An 18,879-nucleotide genomic window follows, 5' to 3' on the forward strand; every position below is an offset into this window, starting at 1 on the left:
GATTTTAGTCTAGGCTCTATCCCTATGAGATTTAGCTTAGGGAGGCATACTAGTCATTTTCTCAGTACTTGTTTTTCTTATCTATAAATTAAAGTAGTTGGACTTGTGAAATTTCTACCTATTCTAAAATTCTATGTTTTTTCAAAATAATTTTAAAATGTCTTATAAAAGTTGTACTTCACTAAACATTATCTTTCTTTCCTGTAAGGGCGTCTTACTACTACAGGCACTAACAAGAAGCAATGGAGCCATCCAGAAAATTGTTGCTTTTGAAAATGCTTTTGAGAGACTACTGGACATTATTACAGAGGAGGGCAACAGTGATGGAGGTAGAGTATGAAAAGATTGATTTAAGAAATTCCTTTTGTACTCACTAAATTATTATGTGCTTCTAGAGAATACAGTTAGAGGGAGAAATGAGGACTCATTATATTCTTTCTTTCACTATGCTGTGTTGAGTATGGATTTCTTTTTATTTATTCTGTTTGATACTTGTTAGGCTTCTGGAATCTAGGTTGGTATCCATCATCATTTCTGGAAAATCCCAGTTATATTTCTTCAAATACTGCTCTGCCACATTTTCTCCTTTCTAAACTCAGGTTCAAATCTCTGTCATATGATTTAACTTTCATCTATCTTACTTCTTCTATGTTGTCCATATTTTCATCTTTCCAGGCTTTATTCTGGATTATTTTTTCTGACTTGTTTTCTGTTTCAATAATTCTCTCTTTGCCTATATTTAATTTGCTAATAAAAGTGTTCATTAAGGGGTTTTTTTCCCAGTTATATTGAGATATAGTTGACATACAGCACTGGACACATTTTAGGTATACAGCATAATGATTGATTCACATATATTGTGAAATGATTACCACAGTAAATTTAGTTAACATCCATCCATTGAGTTTTTAATGTTTCTTTTCTAGAAGTTCTGTTTGGTTCTTTGCTGTGTGGTTTTTTATAATTTCCTTTTTTCTACAGATGTTTTCAACTATCTTCTATTTCTTTGAACATAAGAAACAATTATTTTGTAGTCTAATCCCAATATTTTAAGTCTGTGTGGGCCTGGTACTTTTGCTCTGCTCATTCTTGTACATGGTACGATGTTTTCTATGTTCATGGTTATTGTTGACTTTGTGTTATGCTGTACTTAACAGAATTATTTATAGGAATTTGAAGCCTAGGAAGAAGATAATTTCTTTAAGAGAAAATTTATGTTTCTTTTTTGCCAAGCCCTGTGGGTGCAATTTATTTGAGATCACATTAATCCAGAATCAATAGTTGGGATTTCCTAGGCCACTCAGGCAGTGCAAACCTAGGCTGCAAGACCTATGAGGACTAGTTAACTTCTGGTTTTCTCACCCTGAAGATAAAGCCTCTGAAGCCCCAACTTAACTAAAGGGAGAGCTTTCTATTAGATTTTCTTCCCACCTTGTGTGTATGCTCATGGCTGTGATTTTATTTTTCCTCTGCCTCATGAGACTGTCTAAATGAAAGTTTTAGATTTTTCAAGAATGAGAAATGTACTCCCAGCCAAAAAGTACTTTATTTGTGTTTACCTCTCCAGATATTTATTTTCTCTCCAGTTTTAGCCTGCTAAACTGTCAGCTCTTCATTGCTCCTAAGGCTTTTCACTTTTTAAATTCAGCGTTATTAGTTATTTTTAATGAGAAGTTGATCCAAAAACCTAGCACTAGGGTCAGAGGAGAAAATGGGTTTATTTTTATACACTGATCTAGGAACCAGAATAGTCAACAGCTGGCTATATGAATCCAGAGAGGAGAGCCAGCCTGGAGATAAAGATTTCAGAATCTTTAGAATGTGGACGATAGGTGAAACAATCAGATAAAGATTAGATGAGTCAGGGTGAGTGAAGAATGAGAAAGGAAGTGCTGGGACAGAATCTCAGGTATACCAGTACTTATAGGATAGGAAAGGAACAGTTGGTAAAAGAGACTGAGAAGAAAAAGGCTGGGAGACTGGAAGAAAATTGCATTTTTAGAAGGGTCAGGGGGAGTGGGTAGCAGTGTTAGAATTTGCTGAGATATGAAACCAGATAAGGGCAGAAGTGTATCTATGGGATTTAGAATATGGACATCATCAGTGATTTAAGGAGAATAGTTGTGTATAGTTTTTACCTCGGAATCCAGATTGCAGTCTCAAAGGAGTGAGTTAGAAGTGGGAAAATAGAATAGTAAATAAAATTTATACAAGGAATTTGGAAAAGGCAGGGGAGAGAAGTAAACAGGAACTGAAAGTAGAAACAGATGATTTTTGTGTTCTTACATTTTTTTTATTGAGACATGAAATATTTCAGACACGCAGAAAACAATAGAATATAGCCTAACAAACATTTGTGCATCTACCATCCAGTTCTATTAAATGCTTACATTTTGCCATACACATTTCAGATTTTTTATTTTTTTAAGGATTTTATTTATTTTTAGAGATGGGAAGGGAGGGAGAAAGAGAGAAACATCAATGTGTGGTTGCCTCTTGCATGGCCCCCACTGGGGACCTGGCCTGTAACCCTTTGGTTCACAGCCCACGTTCGCTCAATCCACTGAGCTATGCCAGCCAGGTATATTTTAGACTTTCTAAAGAAATAAAACACAAAAACAGATAAAGTTCTTTGTATAACCATTCTGATGTGTCCCTCAGCCTTCCTTCTATTTTTTAATATTTATTTATTTTTAGAGAGAGGGAAAAGGAGGGAGAAAGAGAGGGAGAGAAACATCAATGTGCAAGAGAAACATCTATCAGTTGCCTCTGGAACACCCACCCTGGGGATACAGCCTGCAACCCAGGCATGTACCCATACTGGGAATTGAACTGGTTATCCAGTTTGCCGAACAACTCTCCATCCACTGAGCTACACCAGTCAGGGTGTTTTTATACTTTTCATATGCATTTGTGTGAGTCTGTATACACACATACATCTATATCCATAAATAATACATAGTATTGTTCTGAAATATATGTATAGTGTTATATAGATAAAAATATCCTGCTGAATATATTGATGATTTTACAACTTGCTCTTTTTAGTCAATATTTTGTTTTTGAGATTTATTTATTTTAACTGTTACTCTTTGTTTTAAGTGCTCCATATCATTCTGTAGTATTAATGCTCTGTGATCTATTAATTTTTTTTACTGAGTTGACAATTAGGTTGTATCTGTTTTTGCTAACATAAGCGGTTGCTGTGAAGTTTTTATGTATCTACTTATAAAGTTTCTCTACTTTATTTACCTACATAGAGAATTATACTTTTTCATCTTTACAAGATATTTGTCAAATGGGTTTTTTAAAGTGGTTTTGTCAGTCAGTCTATTCACTAGTCTATTCAGGCAGTGTTTCCAAGTTTCCGGGTTTTTTTCCTACATCCTTGTTGATTCTTGCTTGCCAGCCTAAGATTTATCTCACTGAGACTTTATTTTTATTTCTTAAACTAATGCAATTAAGCATATTTTCATGGGTATATTTACCATCTGTTTTTCTCTATTTGTTTGTCTTTTGCCCCTCTGAATTACCTACTTGCCAGTTTTAATATAAGACCATTTTTTTCTTTTCTGGTTGGTTACTGGGAGTTCTTTATGTATTCTGGACACTAATCCTTTGTTGATTATATATCTTCTGGTCTGCTTATAGTATTTCTATTAAAATTTAAAAATGTAATATAGTCACTTTTTATAGTTTATGTTTTTGTGTTTTAAGCATCTATTTCTTTTTTTTTTTTTTATGTTGTTAAAGTACTGTTGTCTCGATTTTCACCCCACCACCCCACCCATCTCCGCCTCCCACCCTCAAACCTACCCCCTTTGGCTTTGTCCGTGTGTCCTTTATACATGTTCCTTGTAAGACATCTATTTCTAATTCAAGGTTGTAAAGAGAATTTCCATCATTTTCTTCTAAAAATTATAAAATTTTGTCTTTTACTCTTATTTAACATGTATTTTACATTTGAACAATAGTATGAGATTTGTAATTAAATTTTCATATGTGTGAATTTTCGTATTTTTTTGAGTTCCCTGTTTTGTTCCAATAGTATGTATGTTTAGCTCTACACTGAAACAACTCTTTTTACTTAATAAAGCTTTATAATAATCTCTTATCTTTTAGAATAGAGGAAAAATCTCCTATCTTGGCTCTTTTCAGAATTGTCTTAACATGCTTTTTCCTTTTTATCCTTTCATTTGAGTGAAACTTGTTTACTAATCAAATTCTGTGAAATCCCTGTTGGAGTTTTGATTGGAAATATTGAGTTTACAGATTAAGGAGAATTGTCATCTTTACTGTATGGACTTTTTCACTGATAAACCCTGGTATATGTCTTACTTTATGCAGATCTTATGTCTTTCAGTTATGTTTCATCCTGTTGAGCAAAGGAGTCATACCTTTCTTATTAGATTCTTTCTTAGGCATCTTATTTTTTTTTGTTACCATATAATGGGACCTTTTTCTATTATATTCTCAAATTGGTGGTTACTATGAATACTTGATTTTTGTATGTTGATCTTATATCCAATCACCTCATTAAACTATTAGTTCTAGTGGGCTTTTTGTATAGGTAACCACATTTTCTACAAATAAGAGTAATCTTTTTTCTCCTTTTCAATTCTCATACTACTTTTGTTTTTATCTTACTACACTAATTAGAATCTTTACAGTGTTGAATATTGCTAACTTTAATGAGAGTGTTGATGCTTTATCATTAAGTTTGATTTTTGTTTTTATCATGAATGAATCTTGAATTTTATTAAGTGATTTTTTCTACATCTACAGAGATTATCAGATTATTATTCTCCTGTAATCTAAGAGGGCTCTTTTTTAAAAAATATAAGAGACTCCACCCTGTGAGCGTAGCTCAGTTGGTCAGAGCATCGTCCTGATAAGTCGAGGTTGCGGGTTCAGCTGCCGGTCAGGGCATGTACAAGAATCAACCAGTGCATACATAAATAAGTAGAACAACAAATTGGTGTTTCCCTTCTCCCCTTTCTTCCTCCTGCTCTTTCTCTTTCTAAAAATCGGTCAATAAAAATATATATATATATATATACCTTTACTTAAAAACAAGAGGTGGGGGGAGTCATAAGCAAAGGAAGGAGGAGAAGACACAGGAGAGAGGGGATGATCAATCCGTGGTACATAATACCTGAAAAAGGAGGAAAGAATGGAATCCAGAGTAGAGGAAGGAGAAGGGGAGTTGAATTGAAGAAACAGTCATATTCAAAGAATGAAAGAGAAGGACACAGTGAATAATCATGGAGAAGGTTTAAAAATAATTATTTTGGAGAATAGGAAAGTTACTTGACTCTTTTAATTAGGAAATTTCCAGAAAGGGATATAAAGCATCATAATAGTGTTTACCATCATTTTACAACAGCACAAACTGCTTATATGATTCTTGCCCCTTCCTCACCACCCCAAATGCTCAGCTACCTAGGTGAAGATATAGAAAAAAAGCCAAGTAAGTAGTTTTTCACAGGATTATGCCTTTTCCAAGAAGGTGCTATGAAAAGACAGTAAGACAAGAAAGTTTGGCATATTATCTATAGAGTGGAAGATGTGAAGGTCTGTATAATCTTATTTAGATAGGGAAGGAAGTAAAGACAAAAGAGGTTTATAAAAAGTGAGAAAGAAGACTTGTTGCTGGGTTGAAAGTCTCAGGGAAACCATAGAACAAGAATATTGACAATACTTGAGCTGGAAAGATAGGACGTTTTAGTAACAGAATGGCAATTATCTCTGAAGATGATGCCAAGGAACTAAGAGGTCCTGGTATTGGGTTGTCATTGAAATTGAAATCAAGAGTGACAGCAAATTTGGAGAAAGGCTTTAAGCAAGATGCTGGTGGTGGTTTCAGTGAACAAAGAATAGTGACCACGAACTTGTGACATAATATAAGAGATAGTACAGCCAAATAGCCTGAGGCTCAAGGGAAGAGAGATTTTATGAGAGGGTAGGGGAACTATGATCTCCTGAAAGTACCATACTCTGTGCACAGAGGATCACAGATGCTATATCCTGACTCTAAGATACAAAGGATTGAGAGTATGAGTTGCCCTCACTTGGTAACATTCCATTGTAAGGCAGGTTTTTAAAAGGAGCCTTTCAGGAAGTAATTGAGGATGTAGTGGATTTTATTAACCAGTATTTGGGAGTTTAAGGTAGCATCATGAAAGGGTTTGAACAGAGATTAAGTGGGGAGAGGAAGCCCAAAACATTCTAAGAAGAGAAAATGGAAGAACATAGGTGACCAGAGAGGTGAATATTTTCAGAGTAAAACTGGATTTTAGGGCAAGGTGGAATTACCTCAATGTAAGGGTCACTAAGACAAGTTCCAACAGCTCCTTGTAACTGGTATGGGCCTTCAGGTCTAGAATTCATTTTGCACACTGGAAGGAGAGCCTGCCAGTTACAGTGAGGGCTTTGATATTCTGTTTCCTCCAGAGCCTTCAGATGGTCCTAATGGCAGATCTTATTTAATGGAGATTTATGGTCCTACATAAGAGACAGATGTAGTGGTTTCTCCTCATGAGGTGAGGATCAGTCACATGGTTCAGCAACATGAGGTAAGGAAGCCTCCAATCTGGAGAGATCAGGACTGGTTAAATTTGAGATTCTTTAAAAGTATTTAAAATATGCATCTTAAACATTTTAAGTTAAATATAATAAATGTTTTTAAATGTACATTTTTGTACTGATCTTTTAAATTAGAGCCAGAACTTTTTCTCTAGATATGAGTCTGCTGATTGGAGTTTTTCATCATTTTTCTTGTGTACATCACACCTATAACACATCATGCAGGATTTGCATTTTGGTTTCTTTAAAATAGAGTGCAAGATCTCTGTGAGTTTTACAGTTACTTTCCTTATTCTAGACTTGTCTTACCCCTCCATAATGACAGTCATTTTTAATGACTTGCTTTCATTGAGTTTTCACAAATGCAAACATAGTTTTCATAAAAATAGCTCTGTTATCATACATATAACTTGGCAATTTACATAATAATTAATAACCAGTGCAAATAGCACAATACATTTGTGAACAACAGTAATTTATTCTTGGATACAATACCAAAAGCATGACCTATGAAAGAGAAAAATGAAAAATGGTAAGGGACTTCATTAAAGTTGAAAATTTCCCTGTAAAACACACTGTTAAGAGAATGAAAAGATAAGCTGCAGACAGGAAGAAAATATTTTTAAAACATCTGAAAAAGGGTTTGTATCCAAAATATACAACGAACTCTTACAAACAATCCAGTTTAAAAATGGGCAAAAGTGAACAGACACATTACAAAAGAGAGATATAGATGGCAAACAGCATATGAAGAGATGCTCAAAATCATATGTCATTAGGAAAATGCAAATTAAAACAGTGAGATATTACTGCATGCCCATTAAGATGACAAAAATCCAGAACACTGACAACACCAAAACCAGACAAGGATGTGGCACTACAGAAATTCATTCATTGCTGGTGGGAATGCACACTGTTACTGCCACTTTGGAATACAGTTTGGCAGTTTCTTACCAAGCTAAACATACTCTTATCATTCAGTCCATCAGATACTCTCCTTGGCATGTACCAAAATGAGTGGAAAACTTATATCCACACAAAATCCTGCACATGAATGTTTTATTCACATTATCAGAACTTGGAAGCTTTATTCACATTGTCAAAACTTGGAAGCAACCAAAATGTTCTTCAGTAGGTGAGTGGATAAACAAACTGGTACATCCATACAGTGGAATATTATTCCACAGTAAAAACTTAGCAAGACATGGAAGAACATTAAATGCATATTACTAAGTACAGTAATCCATCTGGAAGACTACATACTCTATGGCCCAACAACTGACATCTGGAAATGACAAAACTGTGTACAGACAGTTGCCAGGGATTTGGGGAAAGAGGAATGAATAGGTAGAACACAGGGTTTTATAGCAGTGCGGCTATTCTGTATGACACTGTAATGGCAGATACATGACATTGTACATATGTCAAAACCCATAGAACTGTTCAACACAAAGAGTGAACCCTAATGTAAACTAGGGACTTGAATAATGTATCAGTATTTGTTCATCAGTCACAACAAATGTACCACACTAATACTAAATGATAGTGGTAGGGGAAACTGGGATGGAGGGAGTATACGGGAATTCCCTTTCTTTGTTGCTCAATTTTTCTGTAAACCTAAAGCTGCTCTAAAAAGTAAAGTCTGTTAGTTAAAAAAACAAACAAACATTGGCTCTTATAAACATAAAGCTTAACTAGTAGGGACAGAAGTGTAGGTGTGCTACACAGAGGCATCTATTAGCTGTGAGCGCTCAGCATCAGTCATATGCTCCCCAGAGTAAAGTAGAGATCATTGCTTAGACTAGCATTCGATAAAGTAGAAATCAAAAGTTGGAGAGCTTTAGCTAAGATAAAAGTGTAACCTGTTGTGTGGGCAAAGCTATCCTGGAGAGTGGTGTGTTGTAAACAAAGAAGAAAAAAATGGAGAACAACCATGAACACTACAGGAAGGGAGCTTAAGGAGAGGTCATAGGTCCCTAAGGAAAACCAGGAAAGATTGTTTTAGAAACCAGGGGAAGAGGAAATTTCAAGGAAGAGATAGACAACAATGGCAAGTACTTCTTAGAAATTAAGATATGACTGATTCATTCAACAAATATTTAAGTGATCTGCTATGTATACACCTGCTATCTTGTCTCTGTCTCTGCTGAGGGTACAGAGCAGGTCACTGGATCCTAGTTCATAAGTTCCTGTCATCTTGAATTATAACTAGTGGAGAAGACGAATGCTGTATCATAATAAAAGGATCAGGCTACTGTGAAAGCATGTAGCTAGTGATGCTAACCAACCTAGTCTTTGGATCTTGGTAATAATTTCTGAAGTTATGTTTCACTGGGGATTTGAAGAACAATAATGAATTACCAAGGTGACTCATGGACATAGTTGAACATAAAAGTTCAAGTGATCATTGGAGGTCCTGATCTCCACAGAGCACATAGGTTTTCGCCACCAGGAGTCAAACATGCTCTCTGCCTTGCCACACTGAAGAGATGTTGAGAGTTATCTTTTATTCTTTTAATGTTTAAGGATTGAACTTTCCTTAAGGTGTTATCAGCCTTAACACTTCCATTTTACATTCTTTCCTCAGGTATAGTAGTGGAAGATTGTCTGATTTTGCTCCAAAACTTGTTAAAAAACAACAATTCCAATCAAAATTTTTTTAAAGAAGGCTCATATATTCAACGTATGAAACCTTGGTTTGAAGTTGGAGATGAAAATTCTGGCTGGTCTGCACAGAAAGTAACCAATCTTCACCTAATGTTACAGGTATGCTGAACTTAGACATGAATGCAGTTGGAATTTTGACAGTGATCCTTTCAAAGAAAAATAAATGCTTGTGTTTGATGATAAATCCAGGATGTTCAGTAGATTTCAGGTGGGCTTTAAAAAAATTTCCCTTTAGTATGGAGATTTGCATTTATCCTCAGAGATAAAGATCCCTTTTACCCCTCTACACAAACACACACCCCCATCACTCAGCTTCAATAATTATTACATCTGGCAATTTTGCTTCATTTTTGTATTGCCCTCTCTTGCCCTGCAGAATATTTTAAAGCAAATCCAAACATAGTTTCCTACTGAGTTTTGCAACAGAGGATAGTCGGTTACAGTGTTGATTTGAATGTTTATTTATTTATTTATTTATTTTTAATATATCTTATTGAACTTTTAAATTGTGCTTTCTTCAGTGACAGCTCTGATAAAAATTTCAATATTCAGAATATTAAGTTTAACAAATAAATTCATTCAGTAAACATTTACTGAGAGCTGGGCACTGAAAGCTAGGAAATGAATGATAATAGACAAGAGCCCCCAAAGATTGATAGCTTGAGTTTTAAGTCCAATATAAGTTAAATTGACAAGTCACCTGTAATTTTATTTAAGCTTTATGATCATAGATAATAAGCTTTATCATAGATAGTAAAATTGAGGACAGTAGGATCCCAAATGATATCTGTATCAGAGAAATTGTGAAGTTCTGTGAAGCATTTTACTTATTTATTCCTTTATTGAATTCCCCTACTCCAAACACTTTAAGTTTAGACCAATCTCCTAGTTTACTGACTCTGGTGATTCTTACAAGTTTTTTAATATCTCTGAATTTTGCCTGCATCTCTGAAGTTGTGTTTCACAAAACTGGATTGTTAATCTCTCTAGTAACTAGAGTCCAAATATTGTTGCATGCCCTGGAGTTGCCTACATAGATTTGGTTGATAATTAGAGTCACCACATGCCCCAGTTTGCCAGGACAGTATTCATTTTGTAATTGCTCATAGTGTCCTCTTTCATTTCAGGTGTCCCGATTTGGATCATAAATTATATAGTTACCCTGTTTAGAATCTGCCTAGACACTATTAGGAAAATATTTTATAGGAGAACATAGGCCAAATCTTTCTTTCTATTTATACTTCCAACTTCATCATTTCTATTTTCACATGTCAGAATTACACATTTCAAGACTTTATTAGTTTTTTATGTTCTAGAAATAGCATCCCAAGTGGTAAGCTTGGTATTTTTGCTCAACACCACTTTCTTGATAAAGGAAATTCCTCTAGAAAAGTAATTTTCGAAATGTGATTAGAGAGAGAGAAGGGATCAGGTGATGTGCAAAACCTTATGTATTTCCTGCCACACAGTGAAAATTTAAACTGCTTGAGGAACCAATTTAAGTTTTATAGTTTAGGATACTATGTAAAGAACAATTTTTTGAGGACAGTGTCACTTGAAAAAGTAAAGTACTATTTTAACCAAAACAAATTTAGAATACAGTGTTGCATGTAAATAGAAAAATACAGTGTACTAATTATATAGTGAGTTGGTTAAGCATCGTTTACTTTTAAAAAAAGAGTAAACTAACTAGATCCTAATCCTGAAGAACATAAACGTCAACATAAAGACCCCTGAGTTTAATCCACTTTAATATAGTCTCCACATCAAAGATAGAATAGTTAATGCATTCGTAACTTCACAGGCCACAGGTTATCTTCTGCTTTTCAATCTATTAGATCACTCTTTCTTTATTGATATATCCAGCATTGCTTGTATTTTAAGTTCTCTATTATGCAGCAAATGAAAACACATCATGAATGATAATAACCAATCCTATTTGGATTAATACACCCTAACTGGGAATTATTTATTATTGCAATTATAATCATAATTGAATTCCAAGCTGGTAAAGGTTGAAATTGATCTGCTTGAGGATATTTCATTCAAATTTTGCAGATTAAATTTGGGGGAAAAGTCTGTTTGAAAAGTTTAGTCCTAAAACATTTTAATTTGTTTTTGGAATGATAGTTTAGTGCCTAGTACTGCCTCCTCTCCCTACAGGAATCCCTTCTATCCCAGTTTGTGAACAGGTACTGACAGTGACTCTCAGAAAACTCATTACCTTATGAGAGAATCTTTTTCACTGTTGAGCAGTTCTAATTATTAAGAACTTAGTCCATGCAGTGAGTCAGAGTCTGATTTTTAGCCTTATAATAAGTACTCCCTCTTTTTTTAGCCAGTCTCCCTGCTTTTCTTAGATACCAAAGATATCTAACTTTATTACACCATATTAAGAAATTATTTATTTTCTTAGGTATAATAATGGTTTGATGACTGTGTTTTTTAAGATTCATATCAGTTAGAGATACATATAGAAATATTTGTGGGAGAAATGACATATAGCTTGTATTAACTTTATTTTTTTAGTGTATTTTATTGATAATGCTATTACAATTGTCCTAATTTTTCCCCTTTGTTCCCCTCCACCTGGTACCCCCCCCATTCTCTCTGGCAATCCTCCCCTTTAGTTCACATCCATGGGTCATGCATATAAGTACTTTGGTTTCTCTATTCCCTATACTGTTCTTAACATTCCCCAGTTTATTTTGTGCCTACCAATTATGCTTCTTAATCCTGCACCTTTCCCCCCATTCTTCCCCTTCCCCCTTGAAGCTGATAACCCTCCATATCTATGATTCTGTTCCTATTCTGCTTGTTTGCCTAGTTTATTTTTTAGATTCAGTTGTTGATAGTTGTGAATTTGTTGCCTTTTTAATGTTCATAGTTTTGATCATCTTTTTCTTAAATGAGTCCCTTTAACATTTCATCTAATAAGGGCTTGGTGATAATGAACTCCTTTAGCTTTACTTTGTCTGAGAAGCACTTTATCTGCCCTTCTATTATAAATGAAAGCTTTGCTGGATAGAGTAATCTAGGTTGCAGGTCCTTGCTTGTCATCACTTTGAATACTTCTTGCCAGTCCCTTCTTGCCTCAAAGTTTCTGTTGAGATATCAGCTGATAGTCTTATGGAAACTCATTTGTAGGTAACTCTGCTTTTCTCTTACTGCTTTTAAGATTTTCTTTTTCTTTATCTTTGGCATTTTAATTATAATGTGTCTTGGTATGGTCCTCTTTGTGTCCATCTTGGTTGGGACTCTGTATGCTTCCAGGACTTGTATGTCTATTTCCTTCACCACATTAAGGAAGTTTTCCTTTCATTATTTTTTTCAAATAGATTTTCAGTTTCTTGCTCTTTCTCTTCTCTGTCTAGCACCCCTGTGATTTGAATGTTGGATTCTAAGTTGTCCCAGAGGCTCCTTAGCTATCCAGAGAGAGTGAGCCTGCATGATTCCTAAGTACATTGCAGGCCCTTTAATAGGGGGCACCTGAGAATCCCGTAGGTTCCTCCGCTGCCCCAACCCCCACTGGTTTTCACAGCCAGCAGTTATGGGGACATATCTTCTGGCACTGGAACCCTGAGCTGGGTGGTCTGGTGTGGGGCTTGGATCCCTTGCTCTGAAGGTATCCTTTCTGATTTTTATCCAGCACCCGTGGGTGTGGGACTGCCTGTTCCACATCTCCTGCATTTCTGCCCCTCCTACCCATCTGGATGAATGTGACTTCTTTAATTCCTTGGTTTAATTCTGACTTCCATACAGCTTGATTATCTGATGATTCTGGATGATAGTTGTTTTGTAGTTTAGTTGTAATTTTTGCTGTGGTTGTATGAGGAGGTGAGCCATGTTTACCTGTGCCTCCATCTTGACCAGAAGTTCTATATTTACTCTAAAAGAATTTCTTTTAAGTGGTGATAGCTAATGAAAGAAGGTGGAAGTTTTAGCCAAAGAACATGTATGCATATCCCACAGACACAGACAACAACGTGGTGGTGGCCAGAGGGAAGGGGGGCCAGGTCTGAGTGGAGGTGGGCAAAGGAGGGGAAATGGGGATATCTGTAGTAGTGTCAACAATAAAAAATAAAGTTAAAAACAACAGCAACAAAAAACCACAGAGATCTAACTAGAAAGGTCCAAGGACAGAATCCTAAAGCCTCCCTCTAGTGACATCAATTTATTAATCAGCCCTTTTAATAAATTATTATCATAAATACTCCATTTGATCTTGATATACAAGATTTTATACACACATTCATATAATTCTACTTTTAAAATGTAATACATATATATACATATAAATTATTTTGAAGTTGTAACTGTTGAATACTTGTTTGGGATGACATTTTTCATGTATGGAAATGACTGAAATTTTCATTGGGATGACTGAAATTTCATCTTCAAGTTCAGACTAGTCATAGGATCAGAGTTAGGGACTTAATTAGCACTAACAAGCAGTAAGTCCAGCCCCTTGCTTATACATGAATCTTGTACCATGTCTCCAGTTGTTTGTTTTATCCTCTCTTTAAATATTCCCAGTTTAGGAGTTTATCACACCTTCACACATTCTGTTTTCAGACCTGCTGTATAATGAGGTTTTTCATCCTTACTTCAATAAGAAATCTTAACTTCAATTAAATACCACCCTGTTACTTATTCATTCGTTCATTTGTTAAATATAGACTTTGTTCCCAATACTGTGCTTGGTATTTGGGATACAAGAATGAACTCTCTGGGAGTTCACAATCACATGAAAGAGACAGACTTAAGCAAATAGCATCATAGAGTACTGTAACAGAGCTATAGCCATTACAGCATGGGAAAGCCCACCCAGATCTGGCTGAGCAGGTGAGGGAATCCTTCACATAGATTTTTCTTGTTCTTATAGATCAAAGTTGCCTCCAGACTTTTTGAAAGTCTTTGATCTTTAAAAGACAGATTTTGGTTTTTCTTTCTTTTGCAGCTTGTTCGTGTCCTGGTATCTCCCACCAACCCTCCTGGTGCTACCAGTAGCTGCCAGAAAGCCATGTTCCAGTGTGGCTTGTTGCAGCAGCTTTGCACCATCCTCATGGCTACTGGAGTTCCTGCTGATATTCTGACTGAGGTAAGCTGGATAAAGGCAGAGACTGCTTGGTGGAAGTTGAGACCCTGGGAATTATTAGAAAAAAGTAGATATCAGCTAAAGGAAAAACGGTAATAACTAGCTGTTTTTGTATGTTAAATTCCTTATTGATCCTACTAAAATATAATTAGCATAATGATGACTATCAATTCTAAAAGGTGGACTCATTCCTCAATTTTAATATATAATAATGTTAAAGCTTAGAAGATTTCTCATTAATTTTATTGTGTTCAACTTTTTATTTTTCTCAAATTAACACATGTACATTAAAAGCTCAAATAATAAAAGTTTTATAACAGAAACAGCTGTCTGTGGCCTCACTCCTCCCTACATTAGTATCATTACCCCCCTTTATAGCCCTCCCAGGGTTATAACCTTCCTCCTGTCAGCCCAGTGATTTATATTTACATCAATAATCAGTGTTTACAGTTTTACAACTATATTAATACTGTTCCTAGGTAAGCCAAACAGGGCCCTATATCTTTTTTTAATATCCCTTTCTCAAGTCTGTGTTATAGTAGTGTTTTTTTATTATTGATTTTCTGTGTATCTATGCATATTAATACTATGATATGCTTACTGCATCCTTCCCTATCCCAGACCTTTTTCTGGAAACCTTCCACCATCCTGCTCCAATATGGACTGGTTGTTCTCTACTTGTGCCGCATGGCTCTTGTCCTGGACTTTCATTCACCATTCCTCCTAGGATTTCCTTTACCCCTCTCTTAACTTGGATTCTTGTCTTCTTCCCTCCCCCTTGTTTCTTTATCTTATTTTACTTAAGTTCCTGAAAAGAGGCAAATGGCAAGAGAATATGCTTTTAGCTCTTTAATGTTATTCCTCTACCTACAGAGTTAATCTGAAGTGTGGCTAGGTGTGGAATTCAGAGTTGGAAATGACATTCTCAACTTGCAGAATGGTATTCCAGTGTCACTGCAGTCCGAAGCCATTTTGAATCTTAATCCTTTTATATAACCTGCTTTTTCTCTCTCACACTTCTGGGATTTTTGTTTCTGGTTTTCTGAAATTTACTGATGATGTGCTGTAATGTAGACCTTTTCTTCCTCCAGTTATTTCAAAGGGTACTCACTAGGCCCTTTCAAGCAGAGATATGCCCTTCAGTTCTCAAGATGTTCTTTATATTTCTTTTTTTTTTTTTTTAAGATTTTATTTATTTATTTTTAGAGAGGGAAGGGAGGGAGAAAGAGAGAGAGAGAGAAACATCAGTGTGTGGTTGCTGGGGGTCATGGCCTGCAACCCATGCATGTACCCTGACTGGGAATCAAGTGTGCAACACTTTGGTTCGCAGCCCGCGCTCAGTCCACTGAGCTACACCAGCCAGGGCTTATATTTCTTGATAATTTCCTCTCTTCTCTTCTGTTTTTGTAACTCTATTAATAGATTGTTGGACTTTCTGGATCTAGTTTGGTTTTTTGTTCTATTGGAGATTTTTTTATTTTTAAAGCATTCATTTCTTGTTTTGTAGAAACAGATTCTCTCTCTTAGAGGATATTATGAATTTTAGTTTTTTGAGATTTTGAATGTGTGTGACAAAGTATTACTTTTAGAGGCCTACACTTAAGTTTTAAAAATATAATCTCAAGAACATATTACAAGATTTTATGCTGTCACTGATTTTTTTGTGCCTGAATTTTGGCATTGAAAAGCAAAAAGCAGAGATGAACAGTTTCTTCTTTGCAAAACAAGTTTCCTTCCTTGACTTACTTTCTCTAAACTATTTTCCCCTTTAATAGACCATTAACACTGTATCAGAAGTTATTCGAGGCTGCCAAGTAAACCAAGACTACTTTGCTTCTGTAAACGCACCCTCCAACCCACCAAGGTAGGAAAATGGAAATACTGAGATTCTGCTGAGGAAATAAAAATTTACTTTGGGTTTTTAGTGTGTCATTGATAAATATATCTCGTGTGTGTGTGTGTGTGTGTGTGTGTGTGTATAACTTATTCTTTTAAGAAATTGTGTGTGTTGAAGCTAGAAAGTATCTGACAAGATAAATATGTTGGTACTTTAAAAGAGTGGTCTTTGATATGTACGCATTATTTAACTTGCTGGTGTTCTGGTTATGGTTTTTCCATCAACAAAAATGACTAGTGACTGATTTGTGCACTTGGGTTGCAATATTTCTTTCTGTTCTTTTCTTTTTACATGCAACAGACCGGCAATTGTAGTACTTCTCATGTCCATGGTTAATGAAAGGCAGCCGTTTGTATTGCGCTGTGCTGTTCTCTATTGTTTCCAGTGTTTCTTATATAAAAACCAAAAAGGACAAGGAGAAATCGTGTCAACGCTTCTACCTTCCACCATTGATGGTAAATAATTTAGTTCTGATTCCTGTTTTAAAAAGTAAATAATGGTCTTTCCAGCTTTTAATGATAAACTGTATTGTAAATGATGAAAGACCTGGGTATAGTAGAATATTTAAAATATGGCATTTCCTTGAATTTGCTTTAAAAATGTAGTGGATAATTAAGGTAGACATTTTCTGAAATACTACCACTATCGATTTGATGCCTAAAGTGTTTTGATATTTCTTTGTTCTGCTACTTTTCTTCCAAGGTCTTTTCTGTCATCTTCCATTTTTGTTTTGAAAGGCAGACTTTCAAAAATGTTATTTAATATTACTAATTAACAAATTTTTAGATTGGTATTTTACACTATTTTTCTATGTGTGGAAAACAGCATAATAAATTTTTCTGTTGTTATCGTCTGCCTGCCCTCTTTGTAGCAACAGGTAATTCAGTTTCGGCTGGTCAATTATTGTGTGGAGGTTTGTTTTCTACTGATTCACTTTCAAACTGGTGTGCCGCTGTGGCCCTTGCCCATGCTCTGCAAGAAAATTCCACCCAGAAAGAACAGTTGCTCAGGGTCCAGCTTGCTACAAGCATCGGCAACCCCCCGGTCTCTTTACTGCAGCAGTGCACCAACATCCTTTCACAGGTAAAATAGCCAGTGAGGCTTCTCTGGTGGCAGGGCCAGGGTGAAGGGGCCGGGGTGAGAGGCTTGGCTATAGCACATTTTGATGCCAGTGATGTAAGAATTTAAGAGTGTTCTTAATAGATGTGGATGAGCAAGGAAAGAGGCAAGAACTTACCTGCTTATTAGCTCATTGTAACCAGAAACATGTCTGTGGAGAAAAAGTAATATTTTTCCAAGAATGGTTTTGCCAGATAGTTAATAAGGTCTGCATCCTGATGGAAACACATATTCTAGGCAGAATGATATTTATTGTTTTTGTTTTCTTTTTAAATTATCCAGAGTGTTCTTTCATGTCATTTTCTTTCTCTGCTCAGTAGCTTAATTCAGGTCAGTTTAAGAGAGGGAATAGAATAAAGTGGTTCATAGCTATGTATCTCCCTCTTTCTCTTCCCAGAGCAACTGATCTTCCTTTCAGGAAACAGATAGAATAACCCGTTCAGTGCTTATGTAGTTAACCTGTACACCTCTTGATGTAGGTGAGCTCTCAAATTCTCAAAACCCCAAGGCATATAATTTACCTAGTAAGACAGAGAAAACCATAAGTAAAAATGTTTGCAACTTTTTAGACTACTGATAAGAACAGTAGTCTTGAAGAATGGATGCTAAGGCATTTAGGAATATCACTTGCTGTTGGATGATTTGCCCACACATGCCAGCATTGCCATTGAACAATTCAAGTTCATGCTTTAGCAACAGCATAAAGACATCAACACTCAGAGTCACTTGGGGGGGAGGAAAAATGTGGGTAAGTCTGAATTGTTCTACCTACTGGAATTGTCTGACCCCCCCCCCCATAATAATGTGCCATATCCTTAGTTTTTAATTTTGCTGCATATATGGAATCTTTTGTTGTTAGCTTTAAAGAAATGTCAGTGCCATTCATAGGAAGTGATAAATGAAATCTTAAAAATTAACTATAAATGAAAAGGGAGTTGATAACTTCCTTTGTTGTTAAAATTGGTTTACTTCAGTTGAAAGTTTATCTTTGATTTATCATTATGTCTTACTGTTTTAAAAAACTTATCCAAAAATATTCATATTTTTACTTATTTAATAGTTGGTATTTTTATGTTGCTATCCATTGAAAATAGCTTTTCTTAAGCCAACCAGTAACTAACTGTCTAAGTACCATCACTACAGACTTTGCTCTAATATTGTAATTACAATTAATACATAATGAGAAATCCTCAAGATAGTTGTGTCTTCCCACTCTTAGTAATCATGGTGCTAGAAAATATTCTTTCTCCCTTCAAATATACATGCATTCTAATGTAATAAAAGATTAGAACTGTCCTGTCCCAAATTGTTGGCTTGGGTTTGTAGAGACTGTATTTGAGGGGTTTTTCTAGATTTAAATTTTTCTAAAGCAGTAATATTTATGAATAATGTTTAATGTATAATTTGCAGGGTGATAAGATCGACAGACGGGTATGTATCACTTGTGTCGACTTAGGCCTTTTCCTCTTACAGCAAAGCTTTTCTTGTCTTGGGTTTGCTGACTGGTTTTTTA

General features: G+C 35.4%; 1 protein-coding gene across 4 annotated transcripts in view; it reads left to right on the forward strand.

Annotated features, from left to right (window-relative positions):
- USO1 (USO1 vesicle transport factor) overlaps positions 1 to 18,879 on the forward strand; it is a 68,668-nt gene that overhangs the window by 34,180 nt on the left and 15,609 nt on the right. For 2 of the 4 annotated variants that reach the window (XM_028508258.2, XM_036022223.1), the window contains 7 exons: positions 209 to 329; positions 9,173 to 9,351; positions 14,213 to 14,353; positions 16,126 to 16,214; positions 16,548 to 16,702; positions 17,119 to 17,330; positions 18,777 to 18,797. In XM_028508258.2, the coding sequence (XP_028364059.1) occupies positions 209 to 329; positions 9,173 to 9,351; positions 14,213 to 14,353; positions 16,126 to 16,214; positions 16,548 to 16,702; positions 17,119 to 17,330; positions 18,777 to 18,797 (918 nt within the window). The remainder of the gene's footprint in view (positions 1 to 208; positions 330 to 9,172; positions 9,352 to 14,212; positions 14,354 to 16,125; positions 16,215 to 16,547; positions 16,703 to 17,118; positions 17,331 to 18,776; positions 18,798 to 18,879) is intronic. The other 2 variants (XM_028508257.2, XM_028508256.2) reach the window with 1 other exon arrangement.

This window comes from Phyllostomus discolor, chromosome 1 (assembly GCF_004126475.2).
Source record: "Phyllostomus discolor isolate MPI-MPIP mPhyDis1 chromosome 1, mPhyDis1.pri.v3, whole genome shotgun sequence".
Classification (NCBI taxonomy): domain Eukaryota; kingdom Metazoa; phylum Chordata; class Mammalia; order Chiroptera; family Phyllostomidae; genus Phyllostomus; species Phyllostomus discolor.